We start from the raw sequence: 25,375 nt of genomic DNA, 5'->3' as shown, positions 1-25,375 counted from the left end.
GGCCCGGGGCTCTGGCTGCGGAAGCGGCGGCTGGGAGCCCCAGGCCCTTTAAATCACCGCTGGAGCTACCAGCTGCGGAGGTGTCCGGGAGCCCAGGAGCTCCAACCATGATTTAAAGGGCCCGGGGCTCCCAGCCACCTCTAGCGCAGAGGAGCCCCAGGCCCTCTAAATTGCCGGCCTGGGGAAGCCGGTACGTTGGGCCGTGTACCGGCTCTTTCACATCTGCCTGGGTCTGGGGGCTGCCGGACTGCGCCAATGAGATGAAATCACCCCAGCCCGCTCCCCTGCCCCCCAGTTGATTGCCACCCGTGCCACAGATTCTGCAGTGGGCTGGACCCACGTGGCAGCAGAGTTGGGGCCAGGGCCTCTGGACCAACTGCAGAGGGATATTCCCCTTGCTAAGTATAGCACAAAGCTGGCTCCCAGCCTGGGGCAGGCACCAGCTGGATTTATTTAGCTGCAGCTTAAGATCAGCTTTGTGCGGGCGACTGGAGAGAGCCAGGGCCAGCGGGGGAGGTTGCTGATTAGTGCCCAGGGATTTTCCCTCTCCAGAGGTCTCGTGGGCGTTGGCAGGGCTCTCCCTCCTGGGAAGGGAAAGTGGCTCCCACCCGCCTTTCTTTGTCCCTCTGCACCCTGGCAATGGGGGAGCTGGAGAGCAGCTGTGTCTAGAGAAACAGGGAAGCTTCCCCTCAGGGCAGGTCGTCCCATCACCGCCTCCTACAGGGGATGTCTGTACAGCACCTAGACCCCCCCAGCTGCAGCGCCCTCACCCGGGGTACGGCAAAGCACCCTGCAGACGTTCCTGCGCTGCCAGCGGGGGCGCTGGGGAGTCACACCCCGGCTTGCTGTGCTCTGACGTCCTGTGTAGACGAGCCCCGCCGGTGTCAGGCCACTGGCTTCAGAGACACTTGGGAAGAGGCCGGGCCACTCCGTATGTCTGTCTCACCTCTCAAGGTCTTTCCTTGGCGCAAGGCTGACACCTTCCTATGTGTGGGGGGGAGGGGGGGCGGGTGGATCTGTTTGCTAGGGGGCTGGCCTGGGACTTGGGAGATTTGAGTTCAATTCCCTCCTCTACCACAGACTCCCTGTGTGACCTGGAGCCAGTCACTTAGTGGCTCTATGCCTCAGTTTCCCCACCTGTGCAGTGGAGATAATCACATGGCCCTGCCTCACAGAGGCGTGTGAGGGTAAGTCCAGTAAAGATTGGGATGCGCCCAGATACTACGATGACGCGAGCCATGGACGCCTTAGCCAGAGAGTTGCAGTCAGTTAACAGCGGCATTCAATCCTAAGGGGGCTTATTTGTGGCTGTGTTTGGTCCTGTGGCCAGGGTGTGGAGGCTGCGCTCACGGGGGTCCTGGAAGCGGATCCCATCCCCCGAGATGGTGGGCTCTGCTTTCGCCTCATTACGATGGGCCCCACCCACTTCCCGTTCATGAACAAACGGCCCCTCCTACCTGCCTGCATTTCGGACCACAGCTCGCCTACCCCCGACTCCACCAGGAAGGTCCTGCTGTGCCGGGAACGCCGGAGCTGCTCTCTGGCTGCAAGGAGAAAGCAAAGGGATCGGGTGTGAGAGGGCCACGGGGGGTGGCTGTGAGCTGGACAGGCTGTGTGGAGGTCTGACCTTGATGGTCATTCAAACCACCTCTCAGTGGAGTTCGGGGAGTCAGACCAGAAGAGCAAGCAGTGCTGCAGGGCACGGCCGAACTGGGGGCGAACCCAGGGCTTAGCTAGCAGAACGGCTGAGTCGAGATTGAGGGGGGAACCTCAGGAGTGGACTGATGGGGGAGCGGTGGGTTGGGATTGAGGAGCATTGATGGTGCTGTGTGTGGGGACCCTAAGACTAGAATAATGGGGGGCCTGGGCTGAGAAAGGGGGGCCTCAGCTCTGCTGTATGTGGGAAGCCCAGGACTGGAATAACGGGGGGCTGGAGGGCTGGGATTGAGGGGCATCAGCAGAGCTGTGCGGGGGAGGTTTCCCTATATCTTGCCTGCATCGTGTCTGCCTCAATCGATGCTAATCATCTTTCATTTTTATGGCCTTAAAATCACCCCGAAATTGCCAGATAAAAACCTGCACCAAATTACCCATTGTGTTTTCTTGGGAGAGCGAAATCAAAGCTGCCCTGTGCAGGCGTCACCCAGAACTCGGAGACGCTACAGCGTGATCTGTCAGGCCACGGTGACAAGGCTGCTGCCCACGCATCAGGGGCCCGAGTTCCTGGCCTGTCAAGCTGGAGTGGGAGACGAGTGGGAGACGGCTCTCGGCCAGCTCAGCCAGCCCACCGCAGAACCCTCCAGGAGCAGCGCAGCTGGGCGGGGCAGGGCTCCACCCCGCAGTGGGTTGGCAGCAGCTGGCCTTGGTGTGGATGTCTCTGCTAGTGAACCATGGGCCGAGCCGCTGGGAGACGCAGGGCAGCATCTTTGTTTGTAACAGTGTGTGTGTGATACGTCCGCCCCCATTGTTCCAAAGCACTTAGCAGCCATTGCACCCAAAGGGTGCCCAGGGATCACTTCACCCCCACAATGCAGTCACCTCTGGGGTGGGGCTCGGCTGCTGTTCCGCAGCGCACAGCAACAATACGAGGAAGGAGAATACTGGCAGGGCGGGATGGGATTCACAGTGCAACTCCCTGAGCTGGAGTTTGGCCAGGACACGGGAGTTACTGCCCCATCGATGATCACAGGGCAACCAGAGCTTCTCTTCTGAATGACTGAGCAGCACAGAGCCCCACGCGCCACACTGGGGCCTTGCTTCAATACCCACTCAGAGAGCGGAGCACCCCCTAGCCTCTTGGTGAGGTACTGACTTGCTCAAAACTGACAGAGGGATATGGCCCCCCTAGTTACCAGCCCCCCGCATTTCCTCCCAGCCAAGCAATAAATAGCTTCGTGCTGCTCAGCTGTAGATCTGACAAGACCAGCAGCTGAGCCACTGCTGGCTTGTAACTCCCGTCTGGTCTGCACTGACCTCACCTCCTTCCCCACCCCCCGGGAGAGGAGTGGACAGGATGGCGCTGTGGCTCCCATGTTGTTCCTGGGTTGATTGTAACTTTGGGGTGGAGTTTCGCCCCCCTGCCCCCGAAGCTCTCATTACGCTGGGGCAGGGAGGAAACACAAAGATGCCAGATAAAAAGCAGGGCTGGCCAAGATGTGTTTGGTCAGCGAAGCCAGGAAGGGCGGGGAGATGTGTGGAGAGGGTGGGGCTGCCTGTCCAGGGGTCTATTTTCGGCCCACTGGGATGTGCTTTTCCCTGTTAGCTCATCAGCTTTTGCCCAAGGATGTAACAACAAACAACAGGCACGTCGCTAAACGCTCCCGTCCCACAAAACCTCTCGCTCTGTAAAACGCAGACATGGATCATGGGGAAGAAACAGGCCTATGGGGTCGGACTGAGCCCACAGCTCTCTGCGGTACATTTACTGCTATTCATTAATTATTATTATTCCGGTATGAACGCCATTGCCTCCCAGCAGCATGCTGAGCACCGTACACTGAGCACAGACAGGTCCCTGCCTCCAAGATCGTACAGTCTAGAGGCCAGATGCTCAGCTAGTGTAAATCAGCTTCAGTGGTGCAAGACGGATCTACACCTGTTAAAGCTCTCGCCTTGTATTCACCATTTGCGCCTGCTTTGTCCACAATGTCCTGGGCAATGATTCTACCGCTGGGGTACAGCTAGGGTAGGGATACCAGACATCCTGATATTAGGGGCGTTGTCTTATATATGCAACTATACGCCCCCCTCCGCCCCGGGGAAAAAAAAAAGTGTTCTGGTTTTTCACACTCGCTACCTGGTCACCCTAAGCTAGGGTACTTTCTCAGGAGGTAAATATTACAGAGCCTGCAGTGGAAACTAGGGCAATGAGCTGTGTTTAAGCAGCACCGCCCTCTGCTGGAGAGAACCAGAGCTGCTTAGCTGTGTGTCAGATCTTCTATACTTAGTGGAGATTCTCCTTTAGCTCAAGTAGCTTTAACCAGGGCTTTTAAAGCAAGGAACCTGGGTTCTGCCCCTGGTATTGTGAGGAAGTTCTCAGTGGCCATGGTGTCTACTCTGACACTCCTAGACAGTTCAGGATTTGCTCTAATGTCTTGTGGTGTGACTGCGCCTGAAAAACAGGTTGAAAGCTCAGCGGCTCTAAGTTTAACAAGAGGACGGGCAAAATGAAAGCCAAGGGACAAGAGGGAGAGGGACAAACACAAGCAAGCACAGGGAAACCAAAGGCTTAGCTGAGACAGAGACAGTTTAAACTGGAAATTTAAGGCCAGGAAAGTAAGGGGGGGATTTGGGGACACCCGGGGCAGATTGGAAGGAGAGCAAGAGATGTTTTTACAGATGAGAGACCTGTAAGAAAAGAGGGTTATGACCATGGGAGACTTTAATTACTCAGATCTTGACTAGGAAAACATCTATTGTCTGCCCAAAGCCGACCAGGTGTCTGGAGATATTAAAGCAAGGCAGGATATTTGCTTCTGTAATGCAGTTTGTCAAACAGCCAGTCAGAGGCTCTTCGGAGGAAATGAACCAAACAGAAGGAAGGCAGAAGTTGGACGAATAGATGAGCTGGAGATTGTACAACAAGAGGGGAAATCTTGTGGTTAAGACACAAAACCGGCCAGCTGTGTGGCCTTGGGCAGGTCGCACCACTGTTCTGTGCCTCTGTTTCCCCATTGGTAGAAGGAGGACAATTCTAGCTGTTTAGCTGGCCACCATGACTATAGCATCTCACAGGCATTACAACAGTAGGTAAGAATTATTGTTCCCATTTTACAGCTAACACCACAGCCCGGCTCTTATCTAGCGCTATTCATCGGTAGATCTCAAAGGAGGGCGGTACCATGATCCCCATTTTACAGACAAGGAACCTGAGGCCCAGAGAGATTAAGTGACTTGCCCAAGGTCATACAGGGAGTTTGGGGCAGAGCCAAGACTCAACTCTCCCAAGTCTCAAGGTCTCCCAAGTCGCAGGCCAGTACCTCCACCACGTGACCATCCCGCCCCAGTGAGGCTGGGCAGACAAGCAGAGCAATATTCTAACGTGCTCTGAGCTCACCTGCGAGAGAGGGACATTACTACGAACTCCTGCTACAGATGAGAAGGAGCCTGGCAGAGCTGCTGGGTACAGGACAGACTAGATTCTGTTCTCAGCTACACAGAACTGCAGAGGAACCAGGGCTGGATTCGGTTTCCAGTTATCTTGGGGTAAATCCAGAATCACGCACTGACTGCCACGGGGTTGGAGCCAGATTCTGATCTCCGTAACTCTAGTGTAAATCCAGACTCACCCTGCTGACTTCAGTGTGCGTCTCTCTAATGCTAAACCTGACCCAGGCTCATCTCTGGGATAGCGACGTGATGGAGCGACTGGGGATTTACACTGATTGGATCTGGCCAGCTGGACCTGAAAGGCCAGGCGCACTCCAGCTTGCTTGGAGTTCAGGATCGTGGATCTGACTTTGAACATCCAGGAAACAGCAAAGGACGTCCAGGAATCCGAACCAGACAGCGTAACCTAAATGAAGTCCCAAGTGAAGGGGTGGGAGGGGGTCATTCCCAAATAAGAGCCCTGAAATCAGCCCAGACAGTCAGAAAGGAACTGAGCTGTGGGATTTCTGTAAGCAGAGCAGCCGAGCGCCAGCCAAGTACCCATAATGCAGACCAGATGGGGCTGCCTTCCCCCTCTCACACTGACATTATTCGGATTATTTTTTGTTTTGATACGGGAACCCTCTGACCTGGCCTCAGTGAGCTCAGGAAACAGGGCTGGTTCCGTGGCTAATTTCCCAGAGGGGCCACTTGCTGCTTTGGAGAGACACTTTCCTTGCAGCCACAGGGGGCTCTGAAAGCTTTTGCCTTTCAAACACACCCACACCTACACACACACACATGTGCATTCACACCCACCCCCCCACACACACGTGCATTCACACACCCACACACACACACATGTGCATTCACACACCCACACCCACACACACACGTGCATTCACACACACACACATGTGCATTCACACCCACCCACACACACATGTGCATTCACACACACACACACAAACACGCGCGCGCGCACCAGCATGCACTCACACCCACACCCACCCGTGCACACCCACACCCGCATGTGCACACACGTGCACGCACTCACACACACGTGCACGCATGCGTGTGCACACACACATGCGCACACGCCCACACAGACGCACACACACGCACGGGCCTCATTGTTTCGCCAGTGACTGTCCCGCTGGTGCCAGGGCGATGAGGCCTGATGACGGAGGGAGGGTCTCTGGGGCTAGCAGGACGGAGACGAGAAAGGGCAGAAGCCTTAAGAGCAACATGGAGCTTGACGGGAAACAGACACGGGGACGTGGTTTGTGAACCACGGGTCTGATCCTCAGCAGCCGCAGCCAGTGTGGGCGCTCAGCGCCATTCAGGATCAGGCCCATCATGCCATGGGAATAGGGGTTCTGCAGAGCTCCTAACCTCTTCTTGCCCCACCCCCACCTTTGGAGCTTCGCATCTGCCCCCTCAGGGCCCTTCATGGCTCTGCCCTGCCCGGCGTACCCGCTCTTATCGTCCCTGCCCTGTCAATAGGCCACCTCCAGCACCTGCTCCTCCCCAGACCCTGTGACCTAACGCCTCCGGCCCCCATCTGCTGGGACACAGTAAGGACTCAGGCAGGCGGGGGGGCGAGGCTGGGGGGCCACCGGCGAGAGAGGGTTCAGACATGAACGTTGCGGGGACCCAATATAACGCATACACTCACCGCCCCCATATCTACACCTGGCCACGTACAACTCGGACGTGTTACATACACGCACACACACGAATACCCCAGCCGTATAGACGTAGACAGACGCTGGGAATGGGCGACAGGGAATGGATCACTCAATCATTGCTCTGCTCTGTTCGCTCCCCCTGGGGCACCTGGCAGTGGCCACTGTTGGAACACAGGATACTGGGCTGGATGGACCTTTGGTCTGAGCCAATACGGCCGCTCTTATGTTCTTATATCACACACACTCTCTCTCTCTCTCACACACACACAAATGATTCCTGGCCACCACATTGCCTACCCAGGTCCCGATTCCGAATGGTACTTCAGCACGAGCGGCCCCTTTGATTTCACAGGGACTACACATGTTTATAGCTACACATGTGCTAAAATATCTGACTGAACTGAGGCCAGGTCTGGCCTGTTGAGCTCCACATAACCTTCTTATCAGGACCTCCATGATCCCCCTTCCCCCATGTGTTGGTTACACTCTGTTGCTGTGTCTGGCCTTTGACTTTTCAGGGTCGGGAGTGAGCCTACCTCTGTGTCTGTACAGCACCTAGCACACCTGGGTCTTGATCTCGGTTGGAGTCTCTGGGTGCTAAAACCAGTGAAAATAATGACACATCTCCCATTACCAGAGCTCAGAGTCAGTCGAGGGGGTGGGGATTCTATCTCCAGCAGGTCCCATGCACTGTCGGGTGTAACATCCAGAATTAGCATCACTTCTGATTTGTCTGGAGCTGGCAGTTCATAGATTATAGAGAACAAAACCAGACGGGTCCATTGTGATCATCTCGTCTGCTCTCCTGTCTAACACAGGCCCTGAATTAATGCCTGTTTGAACTGCAACAGATCTTTCAGAAAATCATCCAATGTTGATTTTAAAATTGTCAGTGATGGAGAATCTGTCACAACCCCCGGTGAGCTGTTCCAATGGTTAATTACCCGCACTGTTAAAAATATGTACCTTATTTCCAGTCTGAATTGGTCTAGCTCCAACTTCTAGCCATTGGGTCTTGTTAGACCTTTCTCTGCTATTTTGAAGAGCCCTCCACATCAAATTTCTGTTTCCCTATAGGTACCTATAGACTGTGATCAAATCACCCCTTAACCTTCTTTCTGCTAAACGTAACCGGTTTGTTTCTCACTGTAAGGCAGGTTTTCCAATCTGTCAATCACTCTCGTGGCTCTTCTTTGAGCCCTTTCCAAGTTATCAACAGCCTTCCTGAATTGTGGGCACCAGACCTGGACCCAGGATTCCAGCCGCAGTCACACCAGTGGCAAATACAGAGGTCAAATAACTTCTCTGCTCCTACTCACTATTCTCTCTTTATGCATCAAATGATTGCAGGAGCCCTTTCAGCCAGAGCATCATGCTGGGAGCTCATGTTCAGCTGATTATTCAGCATGACCCCCCCCATTTTTTTCAGAGTCACAGCTTCCTAGGATACATCCCCCAATCCTGTAAGTATGGCCTTCCTTCTCGTTTCCCTACATCTATGACTTTACACATGGCCATATTAAAACGCATACTGTTTCCTTGCTCCCAATTTGCAAACCTAAACCAGATCTCTCTGTATCACTGACCTGACCTATTCATTAGTTACCACATCCCCAACATTATATCATCTGCAAACTTTATCAGCGATGATTTTATGTTTTCTTCCAGGTCATTGATAAAACTGTTAAATAGTGCAGGGACAAGAACCAACCCCACTAGAAACACACCCAATCGATGACGATTCCCTATTTACAGTTACACATTGAGACCTATCAATTAGGCAGTTTTTAAGCCAAATAATGTATGGCAGGTTGATTTTGTATCATTCTAGTCTCTTAATCAAAATGTCCTGTGGTACCAAGTCAAACATCTTACAAGGTCTAAGTCTATTACACCAACACTGTTACCTGTATCAACCAAACTGGTAATCTCGTCAAAAAGACATCAAGTTAGTCTGACAGGATCTATTTTCCATAAACCCATATTGACTGACATTAATTACATTACCCTCCTTTAACTCTTTATTAATCAAGTCCCTTATGACCCCTTCTGTCCTTTTGGCTGGAATTGATGTCGGGCTGACAGGCCTATAAATATCTGCGTTGTCCTGTTCACCCTTTTTAAATACTGGCACAACATTAGCTTTCTTACAGTTCCTTGGAAATTCCCCAGTGTTTCAAGACTTGTTGAAAATCAGCATTAACTGACCAGCAAACTCCTTGGCCAATTCTTTTAAAATTCTTGGTTGCAAGTTATTTGGACCAGCTGATTTAAAAATATCTAACTTTAGTAGCCGCTGTTCAAACTCTTCCTGGGTTACTGTTAGAATGGAAAGAATTTCATCATCATCATGTGGTATGATGAGAACAGCCAGACTGGGTCAGACCAAACATCCATCTAGCCTAGTCTCCTGTCTTCCAACAGTGGCCAATGCCAGGTGCCTCAGAGGGAATGAACATAACAGGTAATCATCAAGTGATCCTTTCCATGTCGCTCATTCCCAGCTTCTGGCAAACAAGAGGCGAGGGACACTATCCCTGCCCATCCTGGTTAATAGCCGTTGATGGACCTATCCTCCATGAACTTATCTAGTTCTTTTTAACCCTGTTATAGACTTGGCCTTCACAACATCCTCTGGCAAAGAGTTCCACAGGTTGACTGTGTGTTGTGTGAAGAAACACTTCCTTTTGTTTGTTTTAAACCTGATGCCTATTAATTTCATTTGGTGATCCCTAGTTCTTGTGTTATGAGAAGAAGTAAATAACACTTCCTTATTTACTTTCTCCACACCATTCATGACTTTATAGACCTTAGTCATATCTCCCCTTAGTTGTCTCTTTTCCAAGGTGAAAAGTCCCAGTCTTATTAATCTCTCCTCATACAGAAGCCGTTACATATCCCTAATAATTTTTGTTGTCGATTTCTGAACGTTTTCCAATTCCAATATATCTTTTTTGAGATGGGACGACCAGATCTGCATGCAGTATTCAAGGTGTGGGTGTACCATGGATTTATATAGAGGCAAGATGATATTTTCTGTCCTATTATCTATCCCTTTCTTAATGATTCCCAACATTGTGTTCTATTTCTTGACTGCCGCTGCACATTGAGTGGATTTTTTCAGAGAACTGAAGTCAATGACTCCAAGATTTCTTTCTTGAGTAGTAACAGCTAATTTAGACCCCATTTTTTTATAGGTACAGTAGGGATTATGCTTTCCAATGTGCATTACTTTGCATTTATCAACATTGAATTTCATCTGCCATTTTGTTGCCCAGTCACCCAGTTTTGAGAGATCCTTTTGTAGCTCTTCGCAGTCTGCCTGGGATGTAACTATCTTGAGTAGTTTTGTATCATCTGCAAATTTTGCCACCTCACTGTTTACCCCTTTCCCCAGATCATTTATGATGTATCTGGCATTGCACAAGCCACAGAATGAGACAGTGGAAAGAGCTGGCAGTCTAACAGATGAGCACAGAGAAGAGGAGTGCCTTGGGAAAGCCCAGGGTGGCGGGAACCCAGGGCTTCCCTGGTGGTAGAAGGAAATCTTCAGCAAGGATTTGAATGGGGAAAGGGTTTTGTTTTGGCAATCTGCAACTGGTCCTAGCGTAGAAGCAGCAGGGAGCCGGGACTGAGAGAAGAGATGAACAGAGCGGCACGGCTGGTGATGCTGAGGGGGCTATATTAAGTGGAGAGTTGCAGGCTGGGAAAGCCTAGGGATGTTTTCTGAGAAAGAGAGACTGGTTCTGCCCAGGAGTCCCGAACCAGCCCCTGCCAATGCTGAGCAGCCCCCACAATTTGGCCATCACCCTCTGCCGGGACCTGCAGCACCCTGCTAGTCTCCCCCCGGGGGACTTTCTTGAGCAGAGATGGCCAGTTGTGCTGAATTGTACAACGCAGACACACAGTCTGTCGGGATCGGGCTGGGGCCAGCGAGCTAATTCCGCTTGTGGCCCACCCCACGGCTCAGCTGTCCCCAGATCCCCAGACAAGGTGTCCATAGTACAGCAGTCGCTTACCCTGCCTGAAGCTGGAGTCGATGGAGAGCTCTGGTGCGAGGCCATTGGCTAGAGGTTTGCAGCTCAAGTCAATCAGCTGATTGAGGCGGAGTTTCCTGCAATAGATGGAGGCTGCTTCCGGCTCCAGCGCGATCAACAGCTGCTCTGGGTTTGCAGGGGGAACCAAGCCGGCCTGTGGAGCGTAGGAAGGCAAGGGACAAAGGCGGTTACAAGGATAGGCAAAGGGAAAGAGGCTGCATAAGGAGGTCACGCTGCCAGCTCAGTGTGATGGCAGAGATGATTGGCTTGGTTATCTGACCCACTGGGGATCCATGGGTGTATGCTCCCCGCAGGGCCCCGCCTTGCGGCATCAGCATGTGCTCTCAGGTGGTGAATCACTGAGCTGATCTGAAGGCTTCTGGACTCAGGCTGTGAATCAAAGAACCCTCCTGCTTTCCCAGGGTTGTGCCCCTTTCCCTCCCTGCCCCTGTGGGCCCCAGGGCAGCTAATGTCTCCCATCTCACTGTGGGTTTCAGATCCTATCACTGACCTGCGGAACTCACTGCTGCAGGACAGGCTCGAGGGCAAAGCAAATAAGGTGGTACATTTTCTAAAAACAAGGATTAGCCACTGACAGGAATAAGATCTGCATCTAGAATGGTGCTATTCAGAATACAACAAGCCAAGGCCTACCAATCCTCATGGATGCAGCTACAGCCACGAGTTACCTTCCCCACGGGACAGTATTGTGTAGCCCACCGTTTAAGCGTGTGTGTTAAATGTTCCCCTCTAGTAGCTGGTCTGCCAAAGAGGATAAGAGCCCACTGCTGCTACCAGCTAATGGAGTTACCCCTTTACCTCAAACAGTAGAGGCCCATGCTGTAAAGAACATGGAAATCACTCGACTAGATCAGTCCAGGATCCATCTAGCCCAGTTCCCTGTCTCCTATGGGCAGCACTAGCTGCTTCGGAGGAAGGGGCAAGAACCCCACAGCAGGGAGATGTGGGGAAATCTGCCCCCAGGAGGGTCTCATTCTAACTCCTAATACCTAGACACAGGCTGAAGCCCTGAAGCCGGAAGCTTTATACCCCTTCTAGCCCTATCTAGCCCTTCAGTGCTGAAGGTCCCAGGCTCATCCCAGGCTGGCCCGGGGTACAGGGGCTACAGCACTCATTGCACTGTGGGGTTTTGCACCTTCTTTTGAAGCCCCAGCCACTGGCTGCTTGAGGAGACAGGATTCTGGGCTACAGGAATGGCTGGGGGGGGTTGCCACGCGACCGGCCCTGTGGACAGGCTGCTGGGGGAAGAGCGGGGTGGGCCTGTGACCAGCTGCTGGGAAGTGCTGTTAGGCACGCCCCTTGGATGGACTGCTGGGGGATTGCCGTGGGGCAGGCCCCTTGGATGGACTGCTGGGGGATTGCTGTGGGGCAGGTCCCATGACCAGCTGCTGGGGGAGTGCTGTGGGACAGGCCCCAAGGATGGGCTGGTAGGGGAGTGCTGTGGGGATGGCTGTGGGACAGGTCCCATGACCGGCCACTGGGGGAGTGTCATGGGGCAGGCCCCTTTGATGGGCTGCTAGGGATTGCCGTGGGGCAGGCCCCGTGACCAGCCGCTGGAGGAGTGCCATGGGGCAAGTCCCAGGGATGGGCTGCTAGGGAGGTGCTGTGGGCCAGGTCCCATGACAAGAGCCGTGGGTCAGGGATGGGCTGCTAGGATTTTGCCATGGGGCAGGTCCCATGACGAGCAGTAGGGGCAGTGCCATGGAGCAGGTCCCATGACCAGCCGCTGGAGGAGTGCTGTGGGGCTGGCCCCACGGATGGGTTGCTGGGGAGGTGCTGTGGGCCATGATGAGCGGTGGGGGGAGAGCCGTGGGGCAGGCCCCAGGGATGGGCTGCTAGGGATTGTCGTGGGGAGGATCCCATGACGAGCAGCAGGGGCAGTGCCGTGGGGCTGATCCTGGGGTCTGACTCCTGTCAGACACTGTACCCAGCAGTCAGGTCTGTGTTCCTGCCCTTCCCCGTGTGGGACAAAGAGGAGCCCAGAGCTGCCAAGCCAGGCAAACCACTGCCGTGGCCCCGGCTCCTCTCTGAGAGCAGGCGTCGTTCCTCCTGACCCCGCTGCATCCTGGATGCCAGCCTGGCGGAGTCCAACGCTGCTTTATCCAGCCTCAATTATACCCTGCTGGAGCCAGCTAATAAACCCGAGAGACGCCCAACCCCTAATCACCTGCGGTCTGTCGCCCTCTCCTTCCCGCAGCTCCCCCTCCTTTCCCCTCCCCTTCCCCCCTTGCTCTCTCTGCGAGCATATCTCCCCTCCACCCTTCACGTCCTCTGTTGATGTGGCTGTGAAACAATACAGCGGGGCGGGGGGGGGCAGAACCGATCTGCCGGGGAGGGGACTGTTCTGGCCCCCACACAGACCCATGTTCTCATCTGCTCGCCGGGAGCCAAGACGTGGTCAGCTGAAGCAGCAGCTTGGAGCACACCACAAGCAGCTCGGTGGGCCCCAGAATCAAATCCTCCACAAGCCCCTGAAAGGACATTATCTCCTGCGGGGGAAGGAAACGCACAAGGATGTGCTGGAATGGCCCTGGGAAGTGCTAGCCCTGGCTTTGCGGGTCAGTACCAAACGAATGTTCCAGCACCATGCTAGAGGACCCTGGGCTCTCTTTTGGAAGAGCCGGGGAATCAAAGTCTTGGTCACTGGAGGTCCTTAAAGAGACCAACAAAACAGGGTTGTTAGTCCCTGGCCCTAGCCCATTCTGCCTCCCTAGATTACTCCGACAGTTTCGACCAGCGTCCTTCATCCACTGGACTAAACTGTCGTGCAGCACTGCAGTGCGTTGCTACGTTCCACCCCAGAAGTGGCTGCATGAGCCCTGAGGAGAGCCTATAGATCAGCCTGTGAGGTGACCAAAGAGCCAGCAGAACCAAACTATCGGATCTGATTTACTCAATGACGGGTTCTCAATGAGGGATCAATTGCTGGGAGGGGAGCGGTTAATGCAAGGGTTCTCAAACTGGGGGTCGGGACCCCTCAGCGGGTTGCAAGGTTATTACATGGGGGGTCGCCAGCTGTCAGCCTCCACCCCAAACCCACCTTTGCCTCCAGCATTTATAATGGTGTTAAATATATTAAAATATGTTTTTAAATTTATAAGGGGGGTCGCACTCAGAGGCTTGCTATGTGAAAGGAGTCACCAGCACCAAAGTTTGAGAGCCACTGGGTTAATGGGATGCCTGTTCTAGTTTTACATAACATAAGAACGGCTACACTGGGTCAGACCAAAGGTCCATCTAGCCCAGTATCCTGTCTTCCGACAATGGTCAGTGGCAAGAGCGTAAGAGGGAATGAACAGAACAGCGCAATTATCGAGTGATCCATCTCCTGTCGTCCACTCCCAGCTTCTGGCAAGCAGAGGTTAGGGACGCCCAGGGCATGGTGTTTTCGCCCAGTTCCAGCAGAAACGCCCATGTGTTCACCAGCAGGCGGGGTCCCTGAAAAGCACTCCTGGATCAGTCCAGGGCCAGCCCTCGGTGTTTTGCTGCCCACGGGAGAAAATGTTTTTGGTGCCCCCAAGCAGATGAGAATAAAACCAACAACCCAGCTGAGCAATGTGGCACCTCTGACAAGTGGCGCCCAAGGCAACCACCCTGTCCGCCTGTCCCTACAGCTGGCTCAGGATCAGCACTCCAGGGGTATGGAGAACACAGACTGAATTAGGGCATGCAGTCCATCCCCCAGCCGGTATGAGGGCATGTAGTCACAGCTGGGTTACGGCCATCAGTCCTGGGCAGCTCTAGAGACACGGGGGTTCAGAAAGAAGTGACAAACGCTACCAAGGATTGGCGGAGAAGGACAGATGGTAACTGTCTCGCTGGGCTGAGTGATGACTAATGGGGGGAATATGGTAATAGCCTACAAGCGTGTGGACAGGGCAAGGGTAACAATCCTGCCTGGCTCGACAGCGACTGTTGAACTCGGGGGCTACACCACTAAAAGCATGAACACCACTGCTTGAGGTAAAGCAGTAACTCCCCTAGCTGGCAGCTATAGTAGACTGTTATCCCCTAGATGCTAGAGGCATCAAAGACTCTACTCTGCTAGCATGAGACGCAGCTCGTCCCAAGCATCTGAGAGCAGGCATTCAAGTTCCACTCCAGGTGCTACTTTTGCAACCTGCCCCCTCGTGGGCCATCAGGAGGGTTTGACCCCCGAATCTTCAGCACTACAAGCACCAGCCGCTCCTTCTTCAAGTAAAGGAGTAACTCCATTAATTTGAGCTGGGTTGGACAAAGGCTTGGAGAATGGACTGTACACTACTTATGGCTTTAGTCCCCTGCCACTTGGGTCATTCAAAACCAACGCGAACAGCACTCTGGAGAACATAAACTTTAAAAATACCCAGACAGGTTAGAGGAGATTGGACATTGCAAAGTAACACCTGCCCTGGCCCAGGAGTGGGGGACGGGAAAGATGGGACCTAATAAATCTCTGGCTACAATGATCCTACAAATCCTTGGAAAACCCCACAAAGCCAAGAAGGGAACCAACACGAGACACCTGACCTTGTATGCTGCTTCCCTCATGAACTGCTTGGCTGGCTGTTTCCAGATGGCAGGCACTGTAATCACCCAGCGGATGGCCTCTTTCTCTTGCAAAGATGGACACTGGTCCTTGAGCTCCTGTTGTAAAAGAAGCAGAAACTGATAGCCAAACCCCATGCTTCAGGGCATACAATAATGGCCTATGGGCGGGTCAGGAAGGAATACCCCCCGGATGCCATTGTGCCACTGGATGGATGCATTATTGAGAGACAGGTGAGTTATTGGCCCCGGACAGCAGCATTCCTAGTCAGACAGGGAGGCTAATGGAATGAATGGGTCATGGAAAGAACTCCCTGCTGAGTTCTGGAGCTCAGGGTAAAGGCTGTGTTGGGTACAGGATGCTTGCCCTGACATTGCCTCTGTTGTATCTCCTCTGTGAGCTGGCGCCTTTCACCCACACTAAGTTCACACAACAGAGGGAAAACCAGACCCCCTTCTGAGCTAGCTAGTCCCAGGACAAAGTCCTGCCACCCCCTCAGTGCTTGCAGCCAAATCCACAGGAGGGTGGTTTCCCTGGCCCATGCCAGCTCTGCTGGGGTTTATCCCCAACTGGCAGGGATTCCACTGGGAAATTCCCCAGTATTTGCAGCTGACTCCCAGGCCTTCCCCCGCCCCACCCCGGGGAGCTGGACTACCTGCACGGCATGCTGCTTGAAGAAGCGAAGGGCGTGTGCAAACACCTCCAGCGCCTGGACCTTCTTCCCGTTCACGGCTTCTAATTCGGTTTTCATGGTGAGGTCCTAGCAAAGCAAGACAAACAGCCCGAGATGGTCACGGCCTGAGCCCTGGCCTGCCCCTCGGAGCATGCCCGGCACAGAGCAGGGAGGAGTGCACTGGTTTCTCCAGTGGAGGGTGTGACAGATGTGGAAATTTCCAGCAATGTCCTTGAAAAACATTATTGAATGAAGTGAAGTATCCTCGGAGGCCATTGCATTAAATGTGAAGGATCTGTGTTACTGTGGGCCTGGGCGATCAAAGGGCTGTACTGAACCATTGAGCAGACATGAATGGTCTTCTGGGACAATGTACGTGAAGCGCATTTCCTGGAAAACATCGGGGGGCACGGTGTGAATGCAAATTCCTCCCTGCCCCTGTTATGCAAACCCCAGCCTTTTGAAGCTGAGGAAGGGACTAATGTTTATGGATTATCTGTTCCCTGACTCTGAAGAACAATGGCCCAGGCTGGATAAAGGAAAGACTAACCTATGCATGGGGCTGCTTGTTGTGGATGGAGGCTGTTATGAACTTGTACCCACAGAAAAACCCCTTGGTGGGGCCTGAAGGGCTGATTCCTGCAACAGTGCTTGCTGTAGGAAGCTTATTCGCATGTGCATCAGGGCTTTTATTGTGTTTCGTATGGTTTCTCCGTGACGCTTTTACCGTCAGAATCAATGTGCTTGCTCAGAAAGAGCTGGGTGGTAACATCTAGCTGTGGGCAATGTCACGGTCTGTAGCCTGTGGAGAGATAGCGAAGTGCAGATGCTGGCCTGGTTAGGCGTGTGAGAACAGCACAGTGGAGGCAGGGAACTGTGCAGCCTGGAAATACCCCAGGCAGGAGGGAGAGAGATGCGGGTCTCCGCCCAAGAGAGGTGATGGCTGGGGGGCCCGACGCCTTATTGAGGCAACAGAGGGGAAATGCAGGTGCAGTTGCCCTGAACGGTGACAGAGGGACTGTGCCAAATCCAGCACCTGGAGTGCTGACAAGGAGCTGGGTGCTGTGAGCCCATGAGCTGTTGCTAGAAGTTCTCATCCTCTGCGGGGGCAGTCACTTAGGCCTCCCAATTGACCTCAGCAAGAGCAGGATCGAGCGCAGTGTTCGGCCATGCGGCTACCTTCTTCGTCCGCTCGGAGCTGGAGCAGGTGGAATGGCGAACCCACCCAATCAGCAGAGAGGAAACCAAACAGCCATTACCTGGAAGGTGCCGAGGTGCCCAACCCACTGGTCCTTCCTCTGCAAGGATGAGGGGGAAGAGCTACATGGAATTACCTCCCGATGTGGAGGTGAGGGTGGGGGGAAAGGCTGGGGAGTGCAGGCAGGAATGAGGAGGGAGGGAGCTCCACCCATTGGACGTGCTACGGGAGTTGGTGCAAAAAAGTTCCGTGATGCCACATCACTGCACTCAGAAGTGTTCGAATTCGGCATCATGGGAAATAGCAGGTTGAGATCTGCCCTCCCCTGCAGAGTGATAAATCGACAGTTGTGGGGGCTAGAACCTAGCTCCTCCTGCTCCAAAACCCACAGGTCCCTAGTACTTTAGCTAAAGGGGGATCCGAGAGCTACAGAGGGTCTATGACATAGACTTGATCAGTTCTGCTCCCACCCAGTAGAGGGAAGTGGGGCACATACTCCTGTCAACAGCCCCCACTGGAATCAGTCAACATTTGTTCAATTATGAAAGTTGGACCAAAAAATCATGACATTTTGTTGAATTCTCCACTTCCCCATAATTTTTTATTAATTATTATTATTATTATTATACAATCTAGAGAGCTGGGTGAATTTGTTACTGAATTTTGACATTTTGAATTTTAATGAAAAAAATTACAGCCAACTGAGAAGTTTGAAAACACTCCCTCTCCTCGCCCCCTTGTTTTTCAACCAACCTTAGCCTTAGGGGGTTATTTAAATCACCCTTCCCTGCCCTTTGCATAATAAATTGGTTACAGAATTTGCTAAACAACTCTGCAAATTCACAGCCCCCCAGAAGGACAGCAAATTTGTGAAATTTAATTTGAAACAAATCTGTGAAATTTCACACTGGGAAAAAAGGAAAAATATTGACAATATTACTGCAATACATACATTTTTTCTTTAATACGGGAATATTTTTTAAAGTGAAAGTGAGTTAGCCCACCCCACCCCATCTCATTGGCCCCCAGCCCCTCCCCTGTGTTCAGGGTGACTGGACAGAAAGGGTTAACTTACACTCGTGCTGTGAATCTTCATCTTAAACTTCTCAAAGTAGAGCCAATCCCGGGCTTCCTCCGGATCGAGATCGTGGTAATAATCCCTTGCTGTGTATCCGAAACTGTGAAAGGCGCCCTCTGGGGTCAGCAAGAGGCTGGTGGGGGTTTTCTGATTGGCCACTCCAGGATCACCTCCCTCCCATTTCCTGCAATGAGGAACCAGATCAGATTTAATGTCCCACCTCTTAAAGGTGACAGGCACCATTTATAATAGCGAAGACTTCCTCTGAACGCCTGGTGGGAGTGGCTAGAAAACCCAGCCAGAGGCTCAAGGTGGGATTGGTTGGTAATAGGGTACAGAGGTTCTCTATTATGATTAGTTATTCATATTACCACGGTATTACTAGGCTTGGACCAGGATCCCACTGTGCTAGGTACTGTACAAATACGGAACAAAAGACAATCCCTGCCAAACACAACTGCTACCTGCTGATAGTGGGAGGGCAGGGGGGAAGGGGGAAGCACAATTTAAAGATTCACCTCCCCTGAACAGCTTGAGTCATGCCCCCCCAAACAGGCCCCCCCCCTTGCCCTCAGTGGCCCTTTCCTGCAGCTCCCAGCTGTTTGCTGCTGCCTCTTCCCATGGCTGCGGCTTGCACCTCGCCAGATCCAGGAGCTGCTGCACAGCCCAGCTGGCAAACCCTGGCAGAAATGGGGGGGGGGCACGTGACCCTGCATGTCACCTCCACACTTGACCTCTAGTCCCTGCCCCAAAGAACTTACAATCTATATATATGACAAGAGACAACAGGGGAGTGTGAGGAAACTATGGGACAATATTGGCCAGCTTAACTGTTTTGTGGGCCTCACGGCAAAGGAGAGTTTGGAAGGGGGATTTGAGGTAGCTTTGTGGAAGTTGATGGGGAGTTCCTCCCAAGCATGAGGGGCAGCCAGGGAGAACACAGAAAGGGGCATGTTTAAGAATTTAACAAGTAGGTGATGGAGGCTGGCACCATGGGCCGGTCGGAGGCAAGCCTCGACAGCTCGAAAGCGAAGGAGAGATGACGGGTGGGTGGGGATAGGTCAAAAAGGGCCCTGACAGTGATGACAAGGAGCATATGTTTGTTACAATTGGGAACAGGGAATGGTTCAATTCTGGCCCAGGTTGGAAGAAGGCCAAAAGCCAGGGCTGCCTGACAGCTGTTCAGTGGCCCATGTCCCAAATCAGTCAGAGACTCCTCCTTGGGTTTTGGTCAGGACAGATGCCCCCATCACAAATCTGGCACTAATTGGGCACCTGGCTGGTAGTCTCAGCAGAACAGGCCAAAGATGGAATGAACTGGATGTGTTAGGACAGGGCAGCATGGGGGAATCTTGCCTTATCATGGCCTGTCCTGGGGATCGAAAGAGGACATAGAGACTATCAACATGGCCTCCTTCACCAACAGTATTCTGTATTATCTATGGATACACAAAAGCCACCGGCTGGCCAAGTCGGGGTCTTCAACCAGCCAGGACCAGGATTAGAAGCCAGGCACCTTTGCTCAAATTACTAGGCCCTACTTAAATGACCCCCGTTAGCACTTTTCAACTGCTCGGCTCAATAATTGTGAGCAAAGTTCTCTGTCATATTTGGGGTGCCACCAAGCCCAGTCAGAACCCTACTGATTTGAAAAAGTTCCTTAGTAATTACCCAGCGAGAGAGCCAGCGGGGTCCAGCTTGTGGCCAGAGGGAAGAAGGTGGCAGGGTGGGAGATGGCTGGGTTGCTCATGGTCCCTGACGAGGGGAGCTGCTGGGTGAACTACCAGCCGGCTGGAGGGAGGGAATGAGCAGTAACCCCACGCTCCGAGGTCAGCCCTCAATGAATGGAATCTCTGCAGCCATAGCAGCCCGGACCCCTCCCTGTCTGGAGCTAACGGGGCCGCGAGCCTTGGACAGGAAGGGTTAGGGGCAGGGGTACGAGTCTTCAAATGCACCAGTCAGTTTATTTATCACTTGCTAGTCCCTGGGGCACCAGCCCGGCGCTCCGGCCAAGTGGCTGTCTTCCCACCCATGCAGAGTGCTGGAGGGAGCCTTCTCCCACCCCAGCCCCCTCCTCCAGCCTCTGCCAGGCTGACTGCCCCTCCGTTAGCCTCTTCCGCCCTGCCCACATGTTCGCGTGCCATCTCCTGCCGCTCCCCTTACAATCTCTCTGGGTATGTCTACGCCACAATAAAAAACCCGCAGCACCGAGTCTTGGAGCCTGGGTCACAATGTAGACGTCCCCTCCAGCTCCTTTCCCTCAGCCTTCCAGCACCCAACTGTCTCCCTGCCCTGGGTCTGCATCCACCGTACCCCTCTTCCCCTCCTCCGTGCCCCCAGAGCCTCCTGCCTCTGCTTCCTCGCCTCTAAATCCTCTGGCTTCCACGCACGCCACCCAGCTTGTCCTCACTAATGGCCCAGCCCGAGGGCCTCGTCTCTGTCTGGCTATTGCCTTCAGTTCCCTCCACCATGCCGGTCTCCGGGACTCCCTCCCCTCAGGGTTTTGTGGTGGAGCGGCTCCTGTCCTGCCTCCAAGACGGCTCCCTCAGCAACTCCCGCTCTCCGGGGGCGTCCCTCAGGGCCGCCCTCCCCAGCCAAGCTCATCTGCTCTCTGGCTTCAATTAACAATGATAATAGGCCTTGTAAAACTCCTCCTAAACAAGGAGCCGACGCTTCTGGCTTCCAGTGGTCCTGTTCTCTGCCACGGGTGGCCCCATGGTCCCAGGTGAATCTATCTGACCAACCTCCAGGCCTGGCTCATTGTCAAAGTATGTCCCTTGTGCATATCTGCAGGTTGGCTGCCCTCAGACCAGAGGCCTGACCGGCTCTGTCAAAGCAGTCACTGTTTGGGGATAGGCACCTCTGGTGAGACGCAGAAAAGTCCCCTATTTGTCCACCCCTCTCGCTACTCCACAACTGAAGGGACCTCACACACCATCTGCCTCTCTGGGGGTCAAGGGCTTCTGCTGCTGCTGTCAGGACTTCTTGGATCGTTCAAAGCAAGAGGTCCTAATTGCTTAGAAACCCGAGCTAGGATCTAGCTCCCAAAGGAAGGATGGCCTTGTGGTTGAAGCACTGTACCATGACTTTAGAGATCTGGGTCCCAGTTCTGTCACAGACCCTCTTCGTGAACTTAGACAAGTCACTTAATGTCTCTGTGCCTCGGTTTCCCCATCTAGTCAACCCTACAGCGGTGAGGGCCATGCAAGTGGATAGATAAAGTGGTGTCTCTGTGTAGCAGCATTGTCTTGGCCAAAGGCCTGTTGATTGCTTTTGGCAACTAGCTGAAGAAGGTATTGATAAATACATGGGCAGAGGACATCCAGGGATGGCTGGGTGGGGGAGTACAAGAAGCCTGATTGTGAACCAGACGCCGGGTCTTAATTGAGTTGTCCTGAGTAAATAAATTACTCTGTGCGGGGGAGCCCATCATAGCAGGGCCTGGTGACTAGCTACACTGGGGCTAACCTGCTCTGGTTCAGTTCACAAACAGAAGTACTGAGTTCTCGTGCAGTGACTGCATCCCCCCACCCTCAATACTGCAGCCTCGAACTCTCATTTTACAGCATCCCCAACTCTTCAGGCCCAACGTGCACCTTCCTGACCTCGGCCTCCACCCTCCTGGAGCTCAGAAGATGGCAAAACCCAGCAGAGAGAGGAGGAAATGGCGTATTGGCTAGAGAGAGGCCCCAGCCATAACGTGGGGCCTTGGATCTGGGTGTCGGACACCCCAGAGTCAGGGGTTGTTGGGTTTAGCCCATTAGGGCTCATTATTAAATTAGGGTCCAGCTTCCAGAGCCTCTGGGACTCCAGCGAAGTTCAGAGCTAGTGGCTTTCGGTCTCTAATATTGGCAGGGGGTTGGAAGCAGACAGAGGAAGGTTTGCCTGGTGGTTGGGGCCCTAACCTGGGATCAGGAGACCTCTCTGCTTTGCAATAGGTTTCTTATGAGACCTGGGACAAGTCTCTGAGACTCCAGCCGTACGCCAGGGATGACAGCACTACCCTGCCTCACAGTGGGGCTGGAGGTGCCCAGATACTGCGGTGAGGGCCAGATAAGGGTCTAACATAGAATGAAGATGGGACTGAAAGCACCACCACGTTAGAGCCCTGATCGTGAATCTGTCCTGGCAGGACGCTTGCAGCCTAGGACAAGCTAACCATGGTGCTTGGCTCCTCAATAAAATATGCAGAAAGCAAGAGACGATTCCACCCATCGAGACGAAAAAGGCACACAAGGGACCATCCTCCGTGGCCAGTGCAGGATTGATCCCTAAAGTTTATTCTGCAGGGCGCTGACTCACACCCTGGTACTGATCCCAGCCTTACACACACCTCATCTAGTAGGTATTTTCCTTTGCTTAATATTGTCCCATTATTCCCAGTTATCCCCATCCTGGTCCCAGCTTCTCTCCGGTCCTCGGGATGCTGGGGGAGGATGCTCAGCACTGGGTCTGCGGGAGGGATAATTCAGTGATAGGGAGAAGGGGAAACCATCCAACAGGACAGGGTTAACAGGGTGGACAGACTAAGAGCATGTCCTGTTCCCTAGCTGCTTTGGTGCCCCTGTTAAAAGACAGTGGATGCAGAGAAAGGCCGGATGTCCGCCCACTGTAGCCCCCAAGCCATCATCCCGCAGAGGGACAAGTTACCTCATCATGTGAATGGCCTCGGGGTCGTTGGAGAAGCTGAAGGCATAGCCGCTGGAGGTCGTGCCAAAGTCAATGGCCACTACCACGGAGAAGGAAGTGGGTCGCTGTGCCCGGGCTTCGTTCCTCTGAAACACCACAAGGATCATTAGGAGCAGCCAGACTGGATCAGCACAGGGTCCATCTAATCCTGGACCTTGTGAGCACTGGCCAGTGCCAGCTGCTTCAGAGGAAAGTGCAAGAAATCCCACAGTACGTAGTTACGGGGTAACCTGCTCATGGGGAAAGTTTCCTACTGAGTCCCAAAAGTTGCAGGTTGGTTTATGCCCTGAACTATGGGGGTTTATATTCTGTCAAAACCCTTGGGGTTGTCACTCTTCACAAATATAACTCTGGATGTTCTCATTAGCCATACAAATGTCCAACCTCCCTCCCCTTTTAAAAAAAAAAAGTAACTGAGATCTGGGTTTCACTAGGATCTTGTGGCCACATGCTAACTTTGAAAGGTAAACAGGGGATTGTGGATAGGGCTGGAGAAAGAGGAACCGTCTACACTCCCTAACTCTCTGTACCTCCAGTTGGAGCTGACTAGAGGGTCTGTCGTGTTTATTATCAGAGGAGAGCCTGAACCAAACCCCCTAAAACTGAACCCTCCCAAACTTTGGAAGAGTTTGGACCCAGATGTGAACTTTGTTGGTCAAACTCATCTTCAGTGACCTCAGATACATAAAGACGTCTCTCCCCTGCGGGACACCCTACCGCAACTGAGCCTTTCTCCCATTGAATAACGGAAGATATTGTTGATGTCTTTATGTTGCCATTGAAGCTTCATAAACAATTTAGCATTTGCCTGACTGCTGCACCCCGACAAAAAGACCATCTTGTACAGTATTCTGTCTCCAACAAGAGCCATTGCCAGGCCTTCAGAGGAAGGTATGAGAGACCCCCAATGCAGGTGACTGTGCCAGACTGCCCAGGGCAGGCACAGGTCCTTCCTGACGCCAGCTAATGGCCACGTTATGCCCTGAGGATGAGGATTGGTAGCCCTTGTATCAGGTGTCTGATCTCCTCTGTCAAAGCAGTCGGTGTTTGCTGGTAGGCACCTATGGGGAGATACTGAAAGGGCCTTTCTGTGCACCCCTCTCCCTGCCCCACACCTCCAGGATCTTTGCCAGGCTCAGGAGATGTCACGACCTCCCGCCCATCCTCTGACACTGGGCCCGCATACGCCACTTCTTGTCTGGCCACTTCATCGCAGAACTGGCCTGCAGTGTGCAGTGGGGCTGACCAGACCATGCCCTACAGCCAGTAGTTTGGTAGCTGGACCAATTCAAGGAGGCCGTGGATGGTGGCAGAACAGGGCCAGAGAAGGGGTGGAGCAAAGAACAATTCGATGGCCGCTCTCAGGGAGCTGCACCCCAGATGACCCGGCGGGGGTGGGTTCTGTGGCTTACCGGGGACTGGGAGGGCGTGAGTGGCGCGATGCTGCAGCTCTCGTTGGGCATCCCTGGGGAACGGGGTGGGGATGGCGTCTGAGAGCTCTCGCCGTTTGTACCTGGCAAACGAACAGAATAACGATTAGAACAGCACTGGATCCAGTCCTGTGAACCGCCGGCACCGTGGCGAAGGCATCAGGCGCTGCCAGTGACTCTGACGTGACATCGTTTACTGCTCTGTCTCCCCGCCTCCCCACCCGCCCTGGGGAGAACAATGGCCCTGGGAATGTGCTTGCTCACCGTGGCTCTCCATCCCCTGTCAGTGCCCCGACCGCATTCCGGGTCAGTCTTCACGGCACAGTGAGCCCAGGTGATTGGCACCGGGTCTGGGCACCTCACCTGGGCATGCGCATGCACGCTACGAAATCCTACCCACGTTACTGTGCCCTTACCATTTCTGCGCTTGCCTGTGTGTGTTTGGGGGCATATCCCACAATTCTTTGTGCTCAGACGCTCGAAGATTCTTTCCCAGAAGAACTTGTCTCTCCTTTGGGGGGAACTGTGGGAAGGCAATTGAGGACTATCGGCACTCCAGTGATTTTTGCCTGCATTTGTGCTGCAAAGCGGGCAGGTTCCAGACTGAATTAAAGCAGGGCCTGGGTTCTAATGCCAATGGGACCAGTGAAATTGATTGGGAGGAAAAATTCAGATAGATGAAATCCAGGAGTCATTTAAGAAGAGTTTACTAGATTGCCAAAAAGCCATGATTCCATAACTTTGGGTAAAAGCCAAACTTGATTAAGAGGGGAAGTTAAGACAGCAATTAGAAATAATAACAAATGGAAAAAAGGGGAAGTAGATAGTAATTATTATATAAATTAAAGGATACAAAGTGTATAAAATTGATAAGGGAAGCTAAAGACAACAGGAAAAAATCCATGGGAGGCAGGGCTAAGGACAATAAGAAAGTTTTTTTTA

At 53.1% G+C, this 25,375-nt stretch overlaps 1 protein-coding gene across 3 annotated transcripts in view; it reads right to left on the bottom strand.

Moving 5' to 3' along the window:
- The window catches only part of HSPA12B (heat shock protein family A (Hsp70) member 12B), a 63,984-nt gene that overhangs the window by 20,237 nt on the left and 18,372 nt on the right, over positions 1-25,375 (bottom strand). For all 3 annotated transcript variants that reach the window (XM_073343064.1, XM_073343066.1, XM_073343065.1), the window contains 7 exons: positions 24,416-24,516; positions 22,965-23,089; positions 18,312-18,498; positions 16,021-16,125; positions 15,347-15,463; positions 10,799-10,970; positions 1,458-1,544 (listed from right to left, as the gene is read on the bottom strand). In XM_073343064.1, the coding sequence (XP_073199165.1) occupies positions 1,458-1,544; positions 10,799-10,970; positions 15,347-15,463; positions 16,021-16,125; positions 18,312-18,498; positions 22,965-23,089; positions 24,416-24,516 (894 nt within the window). The remainder of the gene's footprint in view (positions 1-1,457; positions 1,545-10,798; positions 10,971-15,346; positions 15,464-16,020; positions 16,126-18,311; positions 18,499-22,964; positions 23,090-24,415; positions 24,517-25,375) is intronic.

Source organism: Lepidochelys kempii, chromosome 4 (genome assembly GCF_965140265.1).
Source record: "Lepidochelys kempii isolate rLepKem1 chromosome 4, rLepKem1.hap2, whole genome shotgun sequence".
Classification (NCBI taxonomy): domain Eukaryota; kingdom Metazoa; phylum Chordata; order Testudines; family Cheloniidae; genus Lepidochelys; species Lepidochelys kempii.
This window is presented reverse-complemented; position numbering and strand designations above follow the sequence as displayed.